General features: G+C 42.5%; 1 protein-coding gene and 1 pseudogene across 2 annotated transcripts in view; both read left to right on the top strand.

Moving 5' to 3' along the window:
- Positions 1–20595, top strand: part of LOC145426160 (ribonuclease inhibitor-like) — a 195015-nt gene extending 174420 nt beyond the window's left edge. Inside the window, exon 3 of the mRNA XM_080299696.1 lies at positions 17819–20595. Within this exon, the coding sequence (XP_080155822.1) occupies positions 17819–18014 (196 nt within the window). The 3' untranslated portion in view covers positions 18015–20595. The remainder of the gene's footprint in view (positions 1–17818) is intronic.
- On the top strand, positions 10653–16522 carry LOC145419348 (protein NLRC3-like; annotated as a pseudogene). Its single transcript, XR_013906896.1, has 3 exons — positions 10653–10704; positions 11880–13992; positions 16345–16522. The product of XR_013906896.1 is annotated as a protein NLRC3-like (transcript).
- Positions 20596–20895: the final 300 nt, after the last annotated feature.

The following is a 20895-nucleotide window of genomic DNA, read 5'->3' as shown; positions in this document are numbered from 1 at the left end:
TGAATTGTGAGCAGCAGAAAGGATGAAAGCACTAATGCTGGCACAAGGGGCCACAAGCCAGTGTACTCCAAGTGCCAGCCTGGGTAAATGGGGAGTGTTGCATTAGTAAGGGCATTCTGAACTAAAGCTTTACCAAATAAAATGCGTGGATCATAATGAATAAGACTGTCATGCTACTGATGGCTGAAAGAAAAGGAAGAGGAGGAAGGAGGCATGTTAGGAGTAGGGATGGGTATCGTTTAGGTTTTATCCGATACCGGTGCCAAACCGGTACTTTTGAAACAGTGCCTGTGCTTAATCGGTGCTCGAATCAGTGATTAAAGAATGGAGAACACAAATTTTGTCCTAAAACCTCTCATGTTTAGCTGGGTTTTTTAGGAAAAAGACAACAATGTTAGCCTTTTCTGCAACTATAGGGCATATATGGTTTCACTCTATCAAACAAGAAGACAGACACACATTTAACTATGACGGTTTTTGCTAGTTCACCTTACATGCATTAATGTAATAACGTGGTTAGCCTACTCAGTGTAAATTACACACAAACAACGTTAAGCTACTCACCCAGAGAAGAACGGCTGCTGCTGCCGTCATCATCCGTCATCGTTTCTGTTACACTGGCAGGGCTAGGGGCCAGGACTCTCCTCTTCGGGTTCTTGGGGGATGTTGCTAACTCCGGATCCGTTAACAGGCACCACACCCGCAGTAGATGTGCTCGGTGTGAGGTCTTGCAGCAAGCTGTCAAACACGGTGCATTTCTCGGCTTTTACAAAAAACACTATGTGTCGCCGGGTGTTTCATGGTAAATGGACTGATTCTTACATAGCGCTTTTCTACTGTCCCGGAGTACTCAAAGCGTTCTATAAAACATGTCACATTCACCCAATCACACAAGCACTTTATCTGTACTCAGTGCTTTCTAAGTACATTCACACTCTGATGGATGCATTGGAGAGCAAGTTGGGGTTAGTATCTTGCCCAAGGATACGTGACACGCAGACTGGAGGAGCCTGAGATCGAACCATCAACCTTCCGACCAGTAGGTGACCAGCTCTACCCCCTGAGCTACAGCCACCCTGTTTCATTAGATGTGAGATGTTACCTCCTTTGCACAGTATCAGCTTAAAGCACTTGTTGCAGGCTGCTGAGTTTGCATCTTTTGCTGTGGAGTACAGCCAGACTTTGACCGCTTCGCCTTGGGCATTTTTAATCTGTAGCTCTGCTCTAAAAGAACATACGTACCGGGGCCCGCCTACTATCCTTGGAAAGGTAAAATGATTGGCTAGAATCCAAAGTGTATGACATCTCAGGAAAAAAAGCATCAAAAAAAGCACTGAAATGTGTGCTGCTTTTCAGTCTGGTTACTTACGTTTATGTCAGAACCGGTGCCATAATGGCATCGGATACCGGTACCCATCCCCAGTTAAGAGGCAATGGTAGAGAAGGAAAGACAGGAGAGTGGAGGTGATGTATCTAAATGCATCTGAACAAAGCAGAAGTGCACACCAAACTCAACGGATAGTCAAATGTAGAATCACAGAACAGAACTGCAGGCTGAGTTTGGATGTTTGTCTTTCACACCTCTCTGTGTCTCACACACACAGTGACGTCAGACACAGTCACACTCACTGTTCCATCTGCTTTGTGCACAAATTCATTACTTTCTTCCTTCAATGATCTACATACTACGTGCTGCCCACTGAATACTTTGCAATATATTTCATCCCCTTTCAAGGCAGAATTACCCAGTTTATTCCCCATTACAAGACAACAATCAGTCACACTCGCACAGACCACGTCTGGCCCGCACTCACTCACACACGCTTTCACACACAAAATAGGCACCAATGAGAGCTCTATCCTCCTTACATATTGGTGGAGAAACCAAACACTCAACGGTGGAATGTTACCTTGTAATACGTGAAAGGCTATCTCACACAATGCATTGATGAAGTTTGCATTGCTAATAATAACTCTGCGTAGAGCCGGGGGAGACTTGTATATCAACTCCAACAGAGACAGATTCCTCCGCATGTGTGATGACATCCTTTCACCTCTTCACTGTTTTTTGTTTTGGGATATAAACAACCGGACGGTCTGACAGTAAATTTGTTCTGAGTCTTAAATAGTCCGGGGTCTTAGCTTTATAGTCTATTAAAAGATACCCGTATGTTGTGGATGTGGCATCATTAAATGCTTCTATAATATATTTAGTATTACCAGGAAAGATTTGCCTACCCAAAAGCATGACTTGATATTTATCTCTTGGATTTTTAAACAATATTAGGTAGTTAGTGTTCAAGGAAATAGTTCTACTGGATTTTCCTTGAATAAACAAATTTTGAACTAGATATATACAACTCAAATTTCTATGATGCACATACTTTGTGAACACATTTTGTATTTCTAAATTGTTAGCGGCATCATTCATTACATCGTCTATAATTAACAAATTGTTCTTGTCTGCAGGAAGAAGGGTGTCATCAACAAGAGATTCGGGTATACCATTAACAAAGTTTATGTCTCTTATCTGAAGAAGCTGGTCATATAGTGGCTGCCAGCATGAGTATATATACACAATGTTATCAATGCTGTGTGATATAATCCTGGGAGAATTTTCAATGACGCTTTTAACAAAAAACGTCTTGCCACAGTTACTGGAACCGCTGGCCACCATGCTGAACGGGTGCTGTAACCTGGCGTCAAACCCCTGATCTAATTTAAAATCCATAAGGTAGGGTTGTATAGTCTGGGAGCACACGGCGCTTATTGTAGACAACCTTAAGCTTCTTCACAATGGTTTCATTCTTCAAATGAAGCTTCTTTTTATCACGTCTGATATTATCAGAGATGGCGACTAGGTGTGCGTCTGATGTCTGATTGGCTACAAACTTGTGGACTAAACCTTTCAAGGATTCGTGGGTGACAACTTTTGAGTTTAGTGAGTTCAGTATTACGCCTTTACATTTGACCTGGGTCTTGCCCAGCGATGTGTGATACGTGTAGCATTTTGGCCCACCGGAAACAAATTCTACTATGTGATCCTCCACACCTCCCTCTCCAGAATCTAATTCGCTGGTGAGATCCCCCAGAAATGGGCCTAGAGGAGGCATCCAGTCGCCAGGGCGTGCCGTGAAAATGATGCTGTCTGTATCACAATACAGCACGCACTGCTGCAAGTTGTCTAACAAATCATACAGCATGAGTCTGGCATGTGCAGCAGTCATGGCCCCCACAAAGACATTAACGTCCTTCATGCGGGATGCTCTACCATCAGAGTGGCGCCATTGCACCATGGCGACGTCGTCAGAGATGAAACAAAACTGCCACACGTCATCCTGGTCGCTAAACATTAGCTGGCTAAACCTGGAAGGGTCTGTGATGAACTCAGATGACGCCGTATTCGACGTCATACTGAAACCACCCCATAACGAGTTTAGCAACAGCTTGTTACAGTTTCGAACAGCTTTATTTACGGACGGATCTAGCATTATTCCCTCCTTCTCATAATACTCATCTATGTACTTCTGCTGCTCGTCAGGTGTTTTCACATGTTCTGGATACGCCGAGGCCTCCTGTTTAAGTTTTAGAAAGGCTTTCACATAGTCTTTAAAAAATGTGTCAGTCTTGTTGGGGAAGTGCCACACCTCATCAATAGAAACAATCCTGTATCCTTTCTCAACAGCTTTTTCAAGCTCAAATGAGACCCATGTGCCATTCAACACCCGCTCACTGTCACTGTGCCCACATGCTGTGTGCTGCTTCTGGTCTTCAGCGCACAAGCTGCAGAGCGGAAACATCAGTTTGCCGTGGCACCTGTAGGGAAGGACGGGGTGAAAAAGACCTCTTGGCGGCAGTTCTGAGCATTTAACAAAGCCGAAATAATTTTCTAGGCTGTCAAAGTTTCTGTAAATGATTTGAGGGTGTCCTACAGGATAATCTTTTTTTAGATTGCACTGTGAGATAGAGACTGGTGAAGTCATAGTAAAATATTTTTTCATCACATGCAACCTTCTTCTACAGTTTTAGAGCATTTGTGAAAAACCCAACAATCATATGACCCCCTATGAGCAAGCACTTTGGCGACAGTGAGAAGGAAAAACCAGGCTCAGGGAGGGCGGGGCCATCTGCTGCGACCAGTTGGGGTGAGAAAAGGAAGACAGGATAAAGACATGCTGTGGAAGAGAGACAGAGATTAATAACAGATATGATTCAATGCAGAGAGGTCTGTTAACACATAGTGAGTGAGAAAGGTGACTGAAAAGGAAAAACTCAATGCATCATGGGAATCCCCCGGCAGCCTACATCTATTGCAGCATAACTAAGGGAGGATTCAGGGTCACCTGGTCCAGCCCTAACTATATGCTTTAGCAAAAAGGAAAGTTTGAAGCCTAATCTTGAAAGTAGAGATAGTGTCTGTCTCCTGAATCCAAACTGGAAGCTGGTTCCACAGAAGAGGGGCCTGAAAATTGAAGGCTCTGCCTCCCATTCTACTTTTAAATACTCTAGGAACAACAAGTAGGCCTGCAGAGCGAGAGCGAAGTGCTCTAATAGGGTGATATGGTACTACAAGGTCATTGAGATAAGATAAGATGGGGCCTGATTATTTAAGACCTTGTATGTGAGGAGCAGGATTTTGAATTCTGGATTTAACAGGAAGCCAAAACAGGAGAAATCTGCTCTCTCTTTCTAGTCCCTGTCAGGACTCTTGCTGCAGCATTTTGGATTAGCTGAAGGCTTTTCAGTGAGTTTTTTGGACATCCTGATAATAATGAATTACAGTCGTCCAGCCTGGAAGTAATAAATGCATGAACTAGTTTTTCAGCATCACTCTGAGACAGGATATTTCTAATTTTAGAGATGTTGCACAAATGGAAGAACGCAGTCTTACATATTTGTTTAATATGTGCATTGAAGGACATGTCCTGGTCAAAAATGACTCCAAGGTTCCTCACAGCGTTACTGGAGGCCAAGGTAATGCCATCCAGAGTAAGAATCTGCTTAGATACCATATTTCTAAGATTTTCAGGGCCGAGTACAATAACCTCAGTTTGATCTGAATTAAGAAGCAGAAAGTTAGCGGCCATCCAGGTCTTTATGTCTTTAAGACATTCCTGCAGTTTAACTAATTGGTGTGTGTTATCTGGCTTCATGGACAGATAGAGCTGGGTGTCATCTGCATAGCAGTGAAAATGTATGCTATGTCTTCTAATAAATTAGAAATAATTAATCAAAATGGGAAATAATTAATTAAATAAATATTTTTTGACACATGTAATTAATTAATTATTTATCAAGGTTCAGGTTCAAGGTTCTTTATTTGTCACATGCATAATTATACAAGTATAACACACAGTGAAATGTAGCCTGACACGCTCCTCGACATGTGCAAAAATGGTGGGGGGCGGGGGGGGGGGGGGGGTAGAGGAAGAACATTATATATATATATAAACAGTATTGGGTGAATGTGCAGTAGTAGCAGCAAGCAGGTGAACTGTGTACATTAATATGAATAGACATCTGACTATTTTACAGAATAGACAATATAAACATATTTATATTTCACATCTATTTCACATTTTAATTAATTTTTGCCACATTTAATTCATTATTTAATGGTGTATTTAATTAATTCATTTTGTACCCTGTAGACCACGGAGCGAGGTCAGCATGTCCATGATATCTTCAGCTCTCTGAGTTCAACGCTCATCTACGAATAACTCACGGGTCATAGCAATATTATTTTACAGAAAATCATCCTTATTGCTGCCAACTATTCCAGATACCATCAAATGTTAAAGGAAAATATCAGGATGAGTGTCTGTGAGCTGAGAAGGACGTGAAGCGAGCAGTTTATCCCAGAGCTGAAGCTGCTCTGTGTGCAGAGATGAGCTCAGATTCCTGCTGTGATTGATCAACAGTCACAGAAATGTAGACTTGTAGTTATTACTGCAGTATGGTCACAGCAGATACTGATAAACATGTATTATGAGGATGGATGATCAAGTTTCTCACTCTCTCCTTTAAATCTCAGTTTTTTTCTTCTTCACAGTTTATCTGTTAATTTATTAATGAATAACACTGAAAGAGTTTCTGTTATATTTCCCCTTGAACATCAGCTTATTAGGGCGGCATTAGGAAATAGCCCCCCTCCAAAGAATGAATAAATGAATGATGATAATAATAAAATGATTCAAAAGCAGAGCTCAGAGTGGTAGAATGGTCAAACATGGATCCACGGGTGGTTCAACTGCATTTGGTGACGTGACTAAAGCAAATCTTTCAAATAATCCCACCATCAACGGGATGTTGTCTCCTTTACTACGGTTACTTTACTTGGTCACCGTGTGAATTTCTTTGAAATGAACCAAATTCTTTTATTTGTTGGTTGTTGCATATTTAACCTCTACAGTCAGGAAAGGAGGAGATGAGGCCTCAACAATGTTGGGTTGTAGCTGTGCTTCAGGTTAGAGTGAGTGTCCATGGAATAAATGTAAGTCAGTGAACTGGAAACATGACTGTGTTCAAACTTTGTTTCCTTTTTATAATGAGTCTAATCAAAGGTGGACAGAAGTATCTCCACTGTGACTTTTCTGTGTCACCATCAGAGCTTCTGCACAGTGTTTCTGGGGCAGATAACATTGCAGCATTATGGAGACATTATGGAGACAAAAAGAAAAGCGTCTGGACTTCTTTAAGTTAAACTTAAAGAAGTCCAGACGCTTTTCTTGGACTGTTGGTTTCAGTGTTTAGTCTCATTCACACACTCCCTCAGACTCTTCACACACACTGATTTGCTGACATAAACACACTCCTGTGTGCTTTCTTGGCTTCACACACACACTGAGGACCATCTACAGACTGTGAGCTCCGTCTTCTTTGTCTTTGGAGCCTGACAGGGGATTTCTAAAAATCACCCTGTAATTCTTCAGCTAAGACACCTGAGTTAGAAAACACAAACACTGCAGTCGTTTTTTTACACGTGTAGCAACGAACGCAACCTGCGAACTGCATCTGCCTGTGTTCTTTGTTTATAGGTCTTATGTGTGTGTGTGTGTGTGTGTGTGTGTGTGTGTGTGTGTGTGTGTGTGTGTGTGTGTGTGTGTGTGTGTGTGATACATATACACACTTAAGATTATAGCTTCACTTCTGCAAAAAAGCACGCTCTGCACTGCAAACCTGCAGTTTCCTGTCACTCTGACTTTGCACAGACCCAAAGCAACGGGTTATTTCTCTTTTCTACATCTGTTCTCTAAAACAGGAAGTGTTTTAGTAGCTGAATAAGTTCATCACAAAGTTATTAGGTCACATAGACATGTAGATTGCTTAGTAAACAAGAAAAATTTCATAAAGTTATAAAAAATTATTATATTAATTATAAAAAAACAAAAATCTCTTGACAGAGCCAAACTCTGACAAAGTCAGGAACAAAACTTTCTCCAGCGTGTGAACTTTCCTCCTAGACTCAGTCTGAGCAGTCAGACCACATATTTCTAAAGCAGCACATGAAGGTGTGGCTCACACACACACAGGTGAAGGAAACAGCTGCAGTATTAAAAGCTGCTTCACTGTCTACAAATATATGAACTGAATGTTTCTTTCAGGCTGTAAAAACCTTATTTATCCTCCATTACAGTCCTGCATTCAGAGCATCACTTCTGTTATATTAGTACATGTATTTTATTCTGATGAACACATGAAACTCTGAGCTGGATTGAATCCATTGAATCAGAGTCCAGGACTCAGACTAAACACACTGAATGTGTCCTGAGCTCGGCCGCTGTTCCACAGTAACTGCTGTCAGAGTCACTGTTACTGAGTTAGCTTAGCTAGCAGAGCAGCTAGCAGTTAGAGTATGAACTCTGTAAGCAGTCAGCTCGGTCCTGGACATGGTTACTGACAAAAAGCTGCTCTCTGCAGCCATGTTTGACCTGCTGCTTTGTAGGACTACAGTAATGGAGGATTTGGAGGCTGAACTGGGCTCTGTGACACTTTTTGTAGTGAACTGATGAAAGCTGCGTCTCAGATGGATGTTAGTCCAACACATCAGACACGACCTCTGCAGCTCTCAGTTGATGTGCACATGAATGATTTGTGTTTCCTCTGCAGGTGAAGGTAGAAAGTGTGTGTGAGCTGATGTGAATTGAGCAGCATGGATCAGTGTGAGGACAGAGAGGAGGGAGTCCCTCCCTCTAAAAGCACTCTGTGTGGGGAACATGAGAGCCAGACCAAAGCTCAGAGGTGAGATGACCATCTCTAACTGTCCATGACTCTTCTCCATGTCACAGCTCAGCACTCACATCACTGCTCCATCATTATTCACAGGAACCAGCCTGGACCTCCACCCAGCTCTGTGTCCTCTAAGAGCAAACGGGTGAAGCATTTCTTTCGTAATTTAGGGCGAAAAAAGTCATCTGACAAAAAGTAAGTTCATGTCAGTATTAAAATGTTTGAAATTTTAATCAGCTTTTTACTATTTAACGATTTAAATAATATACTATTTAATACTTTATTTATACTTTTTATGTAATGTATTGGACACATTGGATGTGACACATGTTTCATGTTCACTTATTTTTAGCGTCAATCAGAAACCATCCAGCTCTGTGTCCTTAAAGAGTGACCGGTCCAATCATCGAGACATTGATTTTAAATCCCAGCCTGTGTCCGCTGCAGAGAGGTGAGCTGTTAGTAACAAGAACTCTCTGATTTAAATGATTTTGATGTTTCCTGGTTTCTAAAATGCATCTCTGTAGCAGAGCAGTGTCTCCAAGGATACACAGGCTCAGCTGTAACTGTCAGTTTATCTGGTTTAAGACACATTTGGACTCCATTGGCTGTTTTTAACTATGTATTTTAATCAGAGGTGTAAATCTAGACCTCACACATCTGGATCCTAAACTATGATAGAAACAGCTGCTAGCAGTGGGTAGTTTGACTTTGATACGCTGCTCTAGAAAGCAAACAAAAGTTTGTGCAGCTCCTCTTCAGAAAAGTGTTCAGAGAGCAGCTGCTGTATTAGACAAAGGCTCGTCGTGTGAGCCCAGATGTGTGTAACAGCTGGATGAAGGAGAACCATCACAGTCACGTCTCCATCCCGCCTTTATTAATGAACTTCCTGTTGCTTGCAGATGACAGGAACACAAAGTGTTTGTGCCACGTGATGCTGCAGGATTTGTTAACGTGTCCATGATGGTAACATCTCCTCGTCTAACTGCAAACACATGAGCGCTCCTAACGGCAGCTATCACAGCCACACAGGCAGACTGTGTCTCACTGTTGCATTCAGGGACATTTGTTTTCCTGTAAAAAGCTGAACTCTAATCTAAGAGGACTGTTACTGACAGGAAACAGCTGCATTATCTGCAGTCTGTGTGATCACTAGAGATGGCACGATACCACTTTTTTTATGTCCGATACCGATATCATAAATTTGGATATCTGCCGATACCGATATGAATCCGATATAGTGTTTTTTAATCAACAAAACTGTTTTTTAAATATCTTGCTGCATTTTGCAAGTCTGCAAGTTCATACTCAAGTTTAAAACAACAACTACACTAAAACTATTCTGTTATACCTGTATGCAAAAAAAATATTTCATAGTTCAGCAATACTGATCAATCTAATAAACTTAAACCTACACCATCATCCCTATTCTGGTAGTTTAAACAGTACTTAGCGTAAATATTAAGCAACCTAACTAATAGGGTTCCAACTCCCAGCAACAACAAAAATAAATAAATAAAAAATAGGGAACCACCCCTCACGCTCCACCTCATGATGCTTAATCGCCGTAATCAACCTTAATTTGATGCAGTGTGAAAAAAAATGCACAGAAATCAATTATTTTTCAAGAAATATTAAATAGATTCAACATCTTTCTTCAACAAAATTGCAGACTGCACAGATGGTACCTTCCCAAAGGAAAAAGTACTATAGCTTACTACTTATTACAGCCATCAGCTGCGTAGAAAAAGATCCTCGAGTAGAAAGTAATATTAAATAAATTCTAACAACAGCTTATCAAGCTTAAACGTGCTGCTGGTGTTCAGCCGCTGGTTTCTTCTTTCTGGTGCAAAGTGGGCCAAAAACAAAGAAGAGAGACGGAGTCGCGACAGAAAAGCCGATCAGCTGATCATTAAGCAATTTCATGATTGAAGTAGCAGCAAGAAGAGGCAGTCGCTTGTTAAGCTTAACGCAGGAATGCTTTACAAACATTCAGAGATGGACTTACACACTTGCTTTACTTCTCTCGGGATAACTTTGTCGGAGATGAAATGCCAGGTTGCTAGCGAAGCTCCAAATGCTATCCAGACCACCACAGGTCCCGCGTGCCACAGCCGCTCTATCACGTGATGCATACTGCTAACGTTCTGAGGCGAGTTCCGGCGTGTTGCAAGTTTTGTGAGGTGCTTTCGTGATATTTAATGGATCGGATTACATTTTTTATTTTTCTCCGATATCCGATCCAGTAATTTAGGTCAGTATCGGACCGATACCGATACGTAATATCGGATCGGTCCATCTCTAGTGATCACAGCTGCTTCAATCACTTCATCAGAGAATTGATCATTGAATAAAACATGTTTGTGTCTGCAGAGGTCAGAGGTCACAGTCTGCAGGATCCAGCTGTCCGTCTGTGAGGAGTGATGGGTCCAAAGATTACCCTCCACACTTCAGTGCTGAACCTGAACCAACGAGGTCAGAGACCTGTGATGACTCCTTTACATGTTTGTGTTTTCCTGGATAAATATGACCAAAGATTCATTAAAAAGATGAAAATCTTAGACTTTGTCCTGTAGCGCTGTGTGGCAGGCAGGATTGGACCCAAACACAACAGGATGAAGTCAAAGAGGCAGCTTTATTTCAGCTGTGAACATGCAAACAGCAGAAATAAGGAAACATAACTGTAGGTTTGCAGTGAATGAAGCCTCAGCTCGACACTCCACTTTGTCCCTCTTTTCCTTCTCCAAACAGCCACATCAGGAGTCTTTGATGGAGTTTTAAAATATTTAATTACAAATGTCCAAAGATGGGTTCAGGATACCTGAATCCACAATTATTAAAGCTAAAATAGTTCACAGGGTTTGGACTTTGTTAGGTGACGAGAGAAGATCAAAGTGTTTTTTATCTTTAAACAGTATTTTTATGACTTCAGTTGCTCTCACAGCCCTGTTTGTTATTTTACCAGAGCTCTTATGTTTCACTCAGTGCTCCCACCAAACACCTTGGAGGACACATTAGTGTGATTTAGATTTCATTGGTGTAAACACCAGTCACACAAGCTAACCCATGGTTACCGGTAAGCCCAGGTGAATCAGCAACAGGTAATGTTATCATCATAACTGTGTGGACCAAGAGCGAGAGGCCATTACAAGCTCCACCCAGGCAGGCAAAACGCTAGCAGGAGAGAGCAAAACATAAAACCTGAAAAGCCATCATGAGCCAGCCAGAGAGACACAGAGTTTATACTAGAAGAGAAACCTGCTCATCTTCATCATGTTTGTTTAAATAGAGAAAATCAGAAGTCTCTGTGCGTCAGACCACGGCTCTACACGGACACTTCTAAGCTGCTTCAGAGTGAACTGACCCAGATAATCTGCACACAGCGGCTGTAAAACAGTGAAAGTCATAACTGTCTCTCTGATGGAAAGCTTTTATTGTGAAGTCAGGAAGTCTGCATGAAGTGCTGAGTTTGTATTCATCACTCAGTGTTTAATGAGACAGACAGACAGGAAGAGCAGCTCATTAGTGTTGATGACATCAAAGGAACTGCAGTTACGTCACATCTGGATGTTTTTCACTGACAGTAAATGTTTTTAGTGATAAAGAAATGTGTTCACAGAGAGAGGAAGAGGAGTGGTGTTTGTGAGGAGGAGCAGCTGTCCTGCTGTGCTTTGTGTCAGGACGTCCTGAAGGATCCAGTCTCTACCAGCTGTGGACACTGGTTCTGCAGACAGTGCATCTCCTCATACTGGGACCAGTCTGCTTCATCAGGAGACTCGTCCTGTCCCCAGTGTGGAGAAAGATCCAGAAGCAGAGCTGGACTGCAGACAGCCAGTCAGAGCAGCTGTGTACAAAGTAAGACTGAACATCTGTCTGCTGATGGACTCATTTCTGAAAACTGGACTTCTTGTGTTGTTCAGACATTGAAGAGTTTTCTTTCTCTTTAGTCTCGTTGTTTTTCTTTCTTTCAGCAGATGTTGGTCTGCAGGAGGTTTTAGATGAACATAAGATCAGCCTGAGGAGGAGATGTGAACGTGTGACTGAAGGAAGTGATGAAACAGGAAGTAGAACCCTCCTCAACAGGATCTACACTGAGCTCTACATCACAGAGGGACAGAGTGAAGAGGTTCATACCCAACATGAGGTGAGGCAGCTGGAGACAGCTTCCAAGATGGACGCCCTCCATGACGCTCCAATCAGGTGCCAGGACATCTTTAAAGCCTTACCTGACCAACAGAGACCCATCAGAGTGGTTCTGACCAACGGCGTGGCTGGTGTTGGAAAAACCTTCTCAGTGCAGAAGTTCACTCTGGACTGGGCAGAGGGCTTGGAGAACCAACATGTCAGTGTGGTGGTTCTGCTTTCATTCAGGGAGCTGAACCTGATCAGAGATGAGCAGTACAGTCTTCTGGAGCTGCTCCATGTTTTCCATCCAACATTACAGAAGGTCACAGCAGAGAAGCTGGCTGTCTCTCAGCTTTTGTTCATCTTTGACGGCCTGGATGAAAGCAGACTTTCATTGGATTTCACCAACAGGAAGCTGCTGTCTGATGTCACACAGAAGTCATCAGTCAGCCAGCTGCTGACAAACCTCATCCAGGGGAATCTGCTTCCCTCGGCTCTCGTCTGGATAACTTCCCGACCCGCAGCAGCCAATCAGATCCCTCCTACATGTGTTGACAGGCTAACAGAAGTACGAGGCTTCACTGACGCCCAGAAGGAGGAGTACTTCAGGAGGAGATTCAGTGATGAAGAGCTGTCCAGCAGAATCATCTCCCACATGAAGACATCCAGGAGCCTCCACATCATGTGTAGTATCCCAGTCTTCTGCTGGATCACTGCTACAGTTCTGGAGCACATGTTGACTACAGAGCAGAGAGGAGAGCTGCCCAAGACCCTGACTGACATGTACTCACACTTCCTGCTGGTTCAGACAAAGAGGAAGAAGAACAAGTACCATGAGGGACGTGAGACGAGTCCACAGGAGCTGACGAAGGCTGATAGGAAAGTTCTTCTGAAGCTGGGGAGGCTGGCGTTTGAACATCTGGAGAAAGGAAACATCATGTTCTACCAAGAAGACCTGGAGCAGTGTGGTCTGGATGTGACAGAGGCCTCGGTGTACTCAGGAGTTTGTACAGAGATCTTCAAAAGAGAGTGTGTGATCTTCCAGAAACCAGTCTACTGCTTTGTTCATCTGAGCATTCAGGAGTTTCTGGCTGCTGTCTACATGTTCCACTGTCACACCAGCAGGAAGACAGAGGTGCTGAAGAACCTTCTGGGTCAAAACTATTGGAAATCATCTCTGGATGATTTTCTGAACAGAGTCATGTATAAATCCCTCGAGAGTAAAAATGGCCACCTGGACCTGTTTGTTCGCTTCCTTCATGGCCTCTGTCTGGAGTCCAACCAGAGACTCTTAGTAGGTCTGCTGGGTCAGACAGAGATCAGTCCAGGAACCATCCAGAGAGTCATCAACAACCTGAAGGAGATGAACAGTTATGAAATCCCTCCTGACAGAAGCATCAACATCTTCCACTGTCTGATGGAGATGAACGACCTCTCAGTACATCAGGAGATCCAAGAGTTCCTGATGTCAGAGAACAGATCAGAGAAGGAACTCTCTGAGATCCAGTGCTCAGCTCTGGCCTTCATGCTGCAGATGTCAGAGGAGGTTCTGGATGAGTTGGACCTGTTGAAGTACAAAACATCAGAACGGGGACGACAGAGACTGATTCCAGCTGTGAGGAACTGCAGAAAGGCTGGGTGAGTCCAGATGTGATCATTAACATCATTAATTAGTGTAGGTTAGTAGTTTAGTTCTACAGATATACGCAGTACTTAACGACTCTCATTAGTTTGAGTTTCTCAGATAAGATGCTATTTTGTGTTGATCAGGAAATGTGTGCGTGCACTTAGCATAATCCTGCATTGGTAGTCGTATGCTGTGTGTTGTAGACTACACGTAGTACCTGTGTTGTGTCATTAGGGGGCAGTATTTTAAACCTGCTGCTTCTGCTGCTGTTAGTCATTCAGACGCTGCTGTTAGAGAGAAGACAGAAATAAGAATCTATTTTTGTATTTTATCTTTGTAGTGAAATGAAGTCTAATGTTAAACACAGTGACAAATATCCAGAGCAGTCACCGTCTGAGCTTCTCCTCTGACTACAGACAGAACTACAGACACAAAGTTTATTGACATAAACATGGCTAGTGAGGATGAAGGTGCTGAGGAAGACTCTGGTTTAGTGTGATTAAAGTGTGATGTACTGATGAGTGACAGTGCTGTGGTTCAGAGTGAGGGCTCAGAGGTGAACCAGCTGTTTCTTCTCACTCAGTTTGTCCCCAACAGAGGGACAAACTGAGTGAGAAGAAACTGCTGACATCTGGACTGAACATGTGTCAAATATGTGAGCTAACACTGATGTCACAGCAGCTCATGGATTCACGCTCATTCCTGCTGCTGCTCCTAATGAGAATGTCTGACTTCATGTCCTCATTAATCACAGAGCTGATTGTTCAGTGTTTAGTTGTTGCTGCTGAAATGTCGTCCCTATTTTCTGCTGATGGAAGTCACTGCTGTGTTTTTGACTGCTGTTTACATCCCCGAGCTAACTTCCTGGCAGCGCTCACCAAACGTCATGATGTCATCAGTGCTTCATAGACTGTGGGAGCTTTAGGTTGTAACCACAAAGTGTTTGTGTCCGTACGCTGCAACCTTCCACACCATTCCTTTATTGTACAGACTCAGCAGCAGCTCCATGGATCCCAAATCCAAGAGTGGAGAACAGATTTGAAGTGTGTCACATCCATGCAGTCACAGCTGTTTCCACCATGTTTCCACTGATATTAATCCTGTTCAATGACACGTTTCATATCAGTGAATATGTTCTTTAGGACGTCCACTGACATGTTTAAGTGTCCTGCTGGAAATCACTCAAATCATCCATGAAATCCATGAAAAATCCTTTTAGTGTTTCTAACTTCAGCCTCTGTCCTCTCTCTCTCTCCATCCTCCTCACTGCTTCTTTCACTGATAATCACACAAACATCGTATTCAGCTACAAAATAACACAATAATATCATCTGATGATCATTATTATAAGAGCAGGATCCATATTTGATATCAGAGTAACACACTGCTTGGTTATGTGCAGTCATCATCAGTGACTGTGGGTCAAACAGAAGCTCTCTGATTGGTTGCTGACCTTGGTCACCTGTCCACTCTCACCTGTTTGTGTTTGCTCTCTCTTTGCTGTCTCCATCCTCTCTCTCCTTTCTCTCCCTCTCTGTCTTTGTACGTCACTCAGGTCCAATGGAAACAGTGACATTTACAAACCAATCAAAGACAAACTGATCCATGTCAGCTTATAACAATATTCAAAGTGAATACAGGCTGCTGCTGGACACAGACAGGTAACATCATTTTGACTTGCTGTCACCTGGATCTGGACTCATAAACACTGAAGCCCTGAACAGGAATACAAATCATTTTCTGCCAACTAGCGACACAGCAGCAGATAATGGCTCAGAAAGCTCAAATGAGCCAATCATTTCTGTGTTTAGTTCCCCTGAAATCAGATCTGATATCAGCAGCTCTGAGTTCATTCATCATTATTGTCCAGTGATGAGATTTCTGCTCCGTTTGGTAACAGTCAGCAGGTTTTTCCTGCGTGTGGACGTGAACAGTCGTACCTGACAGCAGGTAGCAAACAGAGATCATCTTTCCAGCTGGAACTCTTCACTGAGCTGAACTCATTCAAAATGTTCTGGAGTCAAAACAGGAAACAGTCCAAATGTGTGTCTTCACTCTGACTCTGGATCAGATCTCAGTGACAGACTGTGGACATTATGGAAGCCTAAATGTGACACCATCTTCCTCCTTCATCTGCAGATTAAAGCCAAACAAAGATTCTCATTAAAAGTCTGCAGGTCTGAGAGAGACTCAATCGTTGTGTCATGTCAAACACAGTAAGAGGAGCTGAAGCACAGATGTGAAGAGCAGATTCATCAGATTATGACCTCACTCTGTTTTGTCTTCATATACATTCAGTCTGTGTTTATAATGCAGATTTTCTGCTTTTATAATAACACATTTTATATTTTCTATCATCACAGACTGACTCTGTGTGGACTCTCAGAGTCTCACTGTGAAGTTGTGGCCTCAGCTCTGAAGTCCAACCCCTCCCATCTGACAGAGCTGGACATGAATGAGAACAACCTGCAGGATTCAGGTGTGAAGCTTCTGTGTGCTGGACTGGAGAGTCCAAACTGTCGACTGGAGACTCTGAGGTGAGTTCACTGACTGCGGCTGTTGTAGTTTTTCTATATTTCAGGTCTTTGGTGTTTGAAACTTTCTTTAGTTCCTAAATGTTCAGGATGTGTCTGAAGACAAATGTGAAGGAGTTTGAGTGCTTTCAGAAATGTTGTCTTTCCAAACGACTGAACAACAGTTTTTCCTTTTGGCTCCAAACAGAAGTGACAGACTTGAGCAGGGTTCATTTAAAGGCTGACAGAAGTGGAGTGGTGACGGGGAGATGTTTGACAGGACAGTGTTTCAGCCTCCACAGGTTCATGTTGTGCTCCATCAGTCAGTGAAGATGAAGTCAGTGCTGATGAGGCTGTAGAGTGTGTGAGGGATGTGAATGAGGATGATGAAGATCTGATGATAGCAGATAAAAACAGGCTGCAGAGACTTTGAGCCATACAGGGCACACAGTGTGTGTACAGAACAGCTGAAATCATTATGGAGGCCTCACTGGAATATGGAAGCATCACAGTACAGCTTCAGTGAAGCATTAAAGTCTCTGATATGAGATGAGAAATGAAGCAGCCAGAGCTTTTTCATGAGTGGAAACCCACTGTGACTGTGAGCTGCTGCTACAGCCTCCAGATTAGCCAGCAGCTCATCCTGCTCAACATTTCCTCACCAACTTTAATGGAAGTGTGATGTTTTCAGCTGGAGTGATGGTCAGGGTGGCCTCCCTCTCCTCTTCTTCTCCTCTTCCTCTTTCATTTGTAAAGCCACTTCTGCTGCTTTCATTCATTTGGAAGTCCTGTAGCTGAGTTTGGGAGAGACTAACAGCCTCGGCAGCAGAGGGGAGAAAGGCTGTAACACCACCACTTTACTCTGTTCTACCTGTCACATCATTTTATCAGGAAACAAATATGCTCATGTTTTTACTATGTTTGTCTTGAAGATGTAAGAAGATCACATGGTGCTTTTTATTATTGTGTTGGTTTGTTTCCTGTCTCTTGGATGGAGCCCAGCTGTGCGTGGCCCCTGGGCCTGTGGTCAGAGTGTGTGCTGGATAATCCGGCCCAGGATGAGGCCAAACTGACATGGGATGAAATGTCTGTCACATAATTGAGCTTTGTGAGAAATGTACGACTTTAATGTGAAACATTCAGAGTTTTTTCTCTTGTTGTGTTTGTTTGAAGCTGCTTCCTGTTGGCTTCAGCTGTTTGGAGTTTCCATTTTCTAAACTTCTACATTCTGAACCTTCTTCAGCTCTGAACAGATGATGAAACACTGAATGATTTCAAGCTCACACTTTGTCTAATAAACTTACATCTTTCATTCTTTATACAGATTGAGTCGCTGTGGTTTGTCAGAGATCAGCTGTGATTATCTGGCAGCAGCACTGAAGTCCAACCCCTCCCATCTGAGACAGCTGGACCTGAGCTCCAACAACAAGCTGCAGGATACAGGAGTGAAGCATCTGTGTGGTTTCCTGGAGAGTCCAGGATGTGGACTTGAAACTCTGAGGTCAGTCAGCATGTTTTAGTTGTGCTGAGATGAATATGATGTGAAAGTTGTGCTGACACTAAACTGCAGACATCAGGCTGATATTATACTGATCCACACTGAGGATCTTCATGGTAAAGTCTGTTTTCTTCTTCTCTGGTTTAGTCCATTGACTGCAGCAGAACAATGTTCACATTTCAAACAGTGAGACTCAACGTATGGCCCGCGGCCCACACGCGGCCTGCCCACCTTTCCTGATTCAGAGAGAGGGGACCCTGATTAACTGTGTAGTGTTCTTCCTCACAGTTCTAAGTATCAGACACAACAATGAATAATCCACAGCTGACTGTCTTTAGCAGGTCAAAGGTCACGGCACACAGCAGACAGTGGGAAATATTATAATTCTGATCATTTATCAGCACATATCCATATGTATAAAAACAAAGCTGACACTGTGAGACTTGATCAGAGGTGTGATCATCACAGCAGAGGCCTTTGTGTCAAAGTCACTGAGGATCAAACAGAAACACATGAAGCAGATTTTCCTGTTCTGGCTTTTTATAGCAGATAACCTTCAAAATATTCTGCAGTCCATCAAAAACTGAAGCAAACCATGAATCAACATGTGAACATGAGCTGATGCTGCTGAAGTGAAGCAAAGTTACAGAGGTTTGATTACAGACACAGCTGAGAGTTTGTAATCTGTCATCATTTTAAAAGGTTTACATTTCTTCAGTATATCCACATTTGCAGCTGGTACCTCAACCTCCACTTGTCCAACACAACTGCTGTCCACTGCCTCCATGACATTGTGATTTTGCTGTTGGTCTTCTGTCAGATCTTCATCAATCACTTCTGCACGGGGCACACCTTCAGACTCTGCAGCTGCATAACGAAAGCCTGTAAGATAAAATTAGACATAAGGTAAATGTACACCAATATTCCAATGACAGGTGTGTGATTCATCTGGAAGTTATGTGCGGATTAGTGTACAGTGATAGCAATTTAGTATGTTTTTAGAGGGGGGGGGGGTTGTTTACCTCCGATGGGTGCTCTTTTTCGCTTCCGTTGCGTACGCCTTGAGTGCCGGTCCGAGTCTGATACAGGTATGTCGTCATGCCCCATGTGCAGTGTTGGTGCCCAGTCTGGATTTGTTACATCCATTTCATATGCTGGTTTGCCTGCAATAATGCCAAATCATAAGCTACTCAGTCGACATGATGTGGTTCTGCAGCATCACACATTAGCATGTTTTATCTCATTATCTATGACCTCAGCACATTGAAAATCACACTAAAAGCCTTTCAAGAGTGATATGAATTAATTTAGAACTCACCGGAAAGAAAATGCCGTGAGCAAACCAACAAAAAGCTGGGGATTGCAGAGAACTCGATATCCGCTCGTCTCACCGCTGCAATCCAAGCCTGACATCTTTGTTTAGTAATATCGGATACATGGGATCCCTCACGTTGCCTCCAGGATGGAAAACGATGAAAAGAGAGCCCGTTATCCAGCTTCTTGCCTTCACGATCGTGTGATCTAACGTTGCAACCGACAACACAACACGTACGATCCATAGCTGAAATGGTATCCTTTGGCTGGCCTACTGTCATGGCGGAAGGGGGCATGGCCCATCTCCCGTGACATCATGCTCCAAAGCCCTATAGGTGGGAAAATGTACCATGTCGACCAATCAAAAATGATATGGAAACATGACATTTGGTTGTTTAGCAAAAGGGGGAAGTTTTAGGAGTGACCGGCAAGAGAGAGCGAGTGAGCGAAAGAGAGAGAGAGTTTTGATACGTGAGAGATTTGTGACGTTTACCGTGTTTGGTCTCAAGTTAGTTTGTTGTCTTGTGTATTTAGTGTGTAGCTGTTGTTTTGTTTTGTGTGTCAGTTCTACTAGTGATCGTCACAGTTGCTGCCTTAAAGCCAACAAAGGCAGATTGCAGTGTAAACGCTGAGTGACACACCTGCTGTCAGACCTGCAGGTTTATCCCTGTGCTGTTCTCATATGTGTTAGAGTGACACAAACTATTGTTTGACACCTGATTGTTCTGTAAATAGTTTGAAATGATTATATGAAAAACGTCTGAGCCTTGGCTGCATTTTTTGGTAAATAGTACCATATAACTTTGTTGTTTGCAAAACGTGTGCGTATTTTTAAAAATGTACAATCTCTATTTGCATTTCAAGTTATGAAGATGATTCGTTAAACATGTGTGTGGTTTTTACAGTCAAAATATCACTTTCTACGTGTATTTTAAATTTTGTCTGAATTTAGATAAATTGTGCTGATACAGTTGGTCAAAATGAGAAAATAACAGATTGGCAAGATAAACTGTTTTTAAAGGTAAAATATAGAGGCCACATCAAAAGTAGTCAAGAAGGGTTAAAGGCTAAAAGCAAAGTTGTCACCAAGTACTGTTTATATTTGTGTGTATTGCTGCAGCTTTTTTGAGTATTAATTTGGTGCCTTTGTGTGAAATAATGGTATTGTGAGTGATCCATATAGTCACAAAGAATAGCCACTTGTTTCTGTGCTACCAAAGTTCCCCGGCTTTCATTCAAAATGTGTTTATCGTCAGCACCTGCACATTAAACTACTTAAACATTATAAATGTCTTCAAGCTCACACTGAGGCCTGTGGGGTACTATCAGCCACTGAGACAGTACACACATTTATATGTGTTTGTATATGAATATTTCATACTTTAAGACTGCCTGTTTATTTAAGGGAGATGAACAAAATACATTGGAATTGTACAAAATAATATCATGGATGATAAATTAAATAGATTTTAAGTAGATGCTTGTGCATTCTTAAAGTCTTATATGTTGAACTGAACTATGTGATCTGTTCAAAGCCTTAATCTTAATTTGAAGTGAAATGTGCATTTTGAGTTTATACACTATGTATA

The sequence above is a fragment of the Astatotilapia calliptera genome, chromosome 3 (assembly GCF_964374335.1).
Source record: "Astatotilapia calliptera chromosome 3, fAstCal68.1, whole genome shotgun sequence".
Taxonomy (NCBI): Eukaryota; Metazoa; Chordata; class Actinopteri; order Cichliformes; family Cichlidae; genus Astatotilapia; species Astatotilapia calliptera.
The sequence above is the reverse complement of the archived record's forward strand: the minus strand, read 5'-3'. Positions and strand labels throughout refer to the sequence as shown.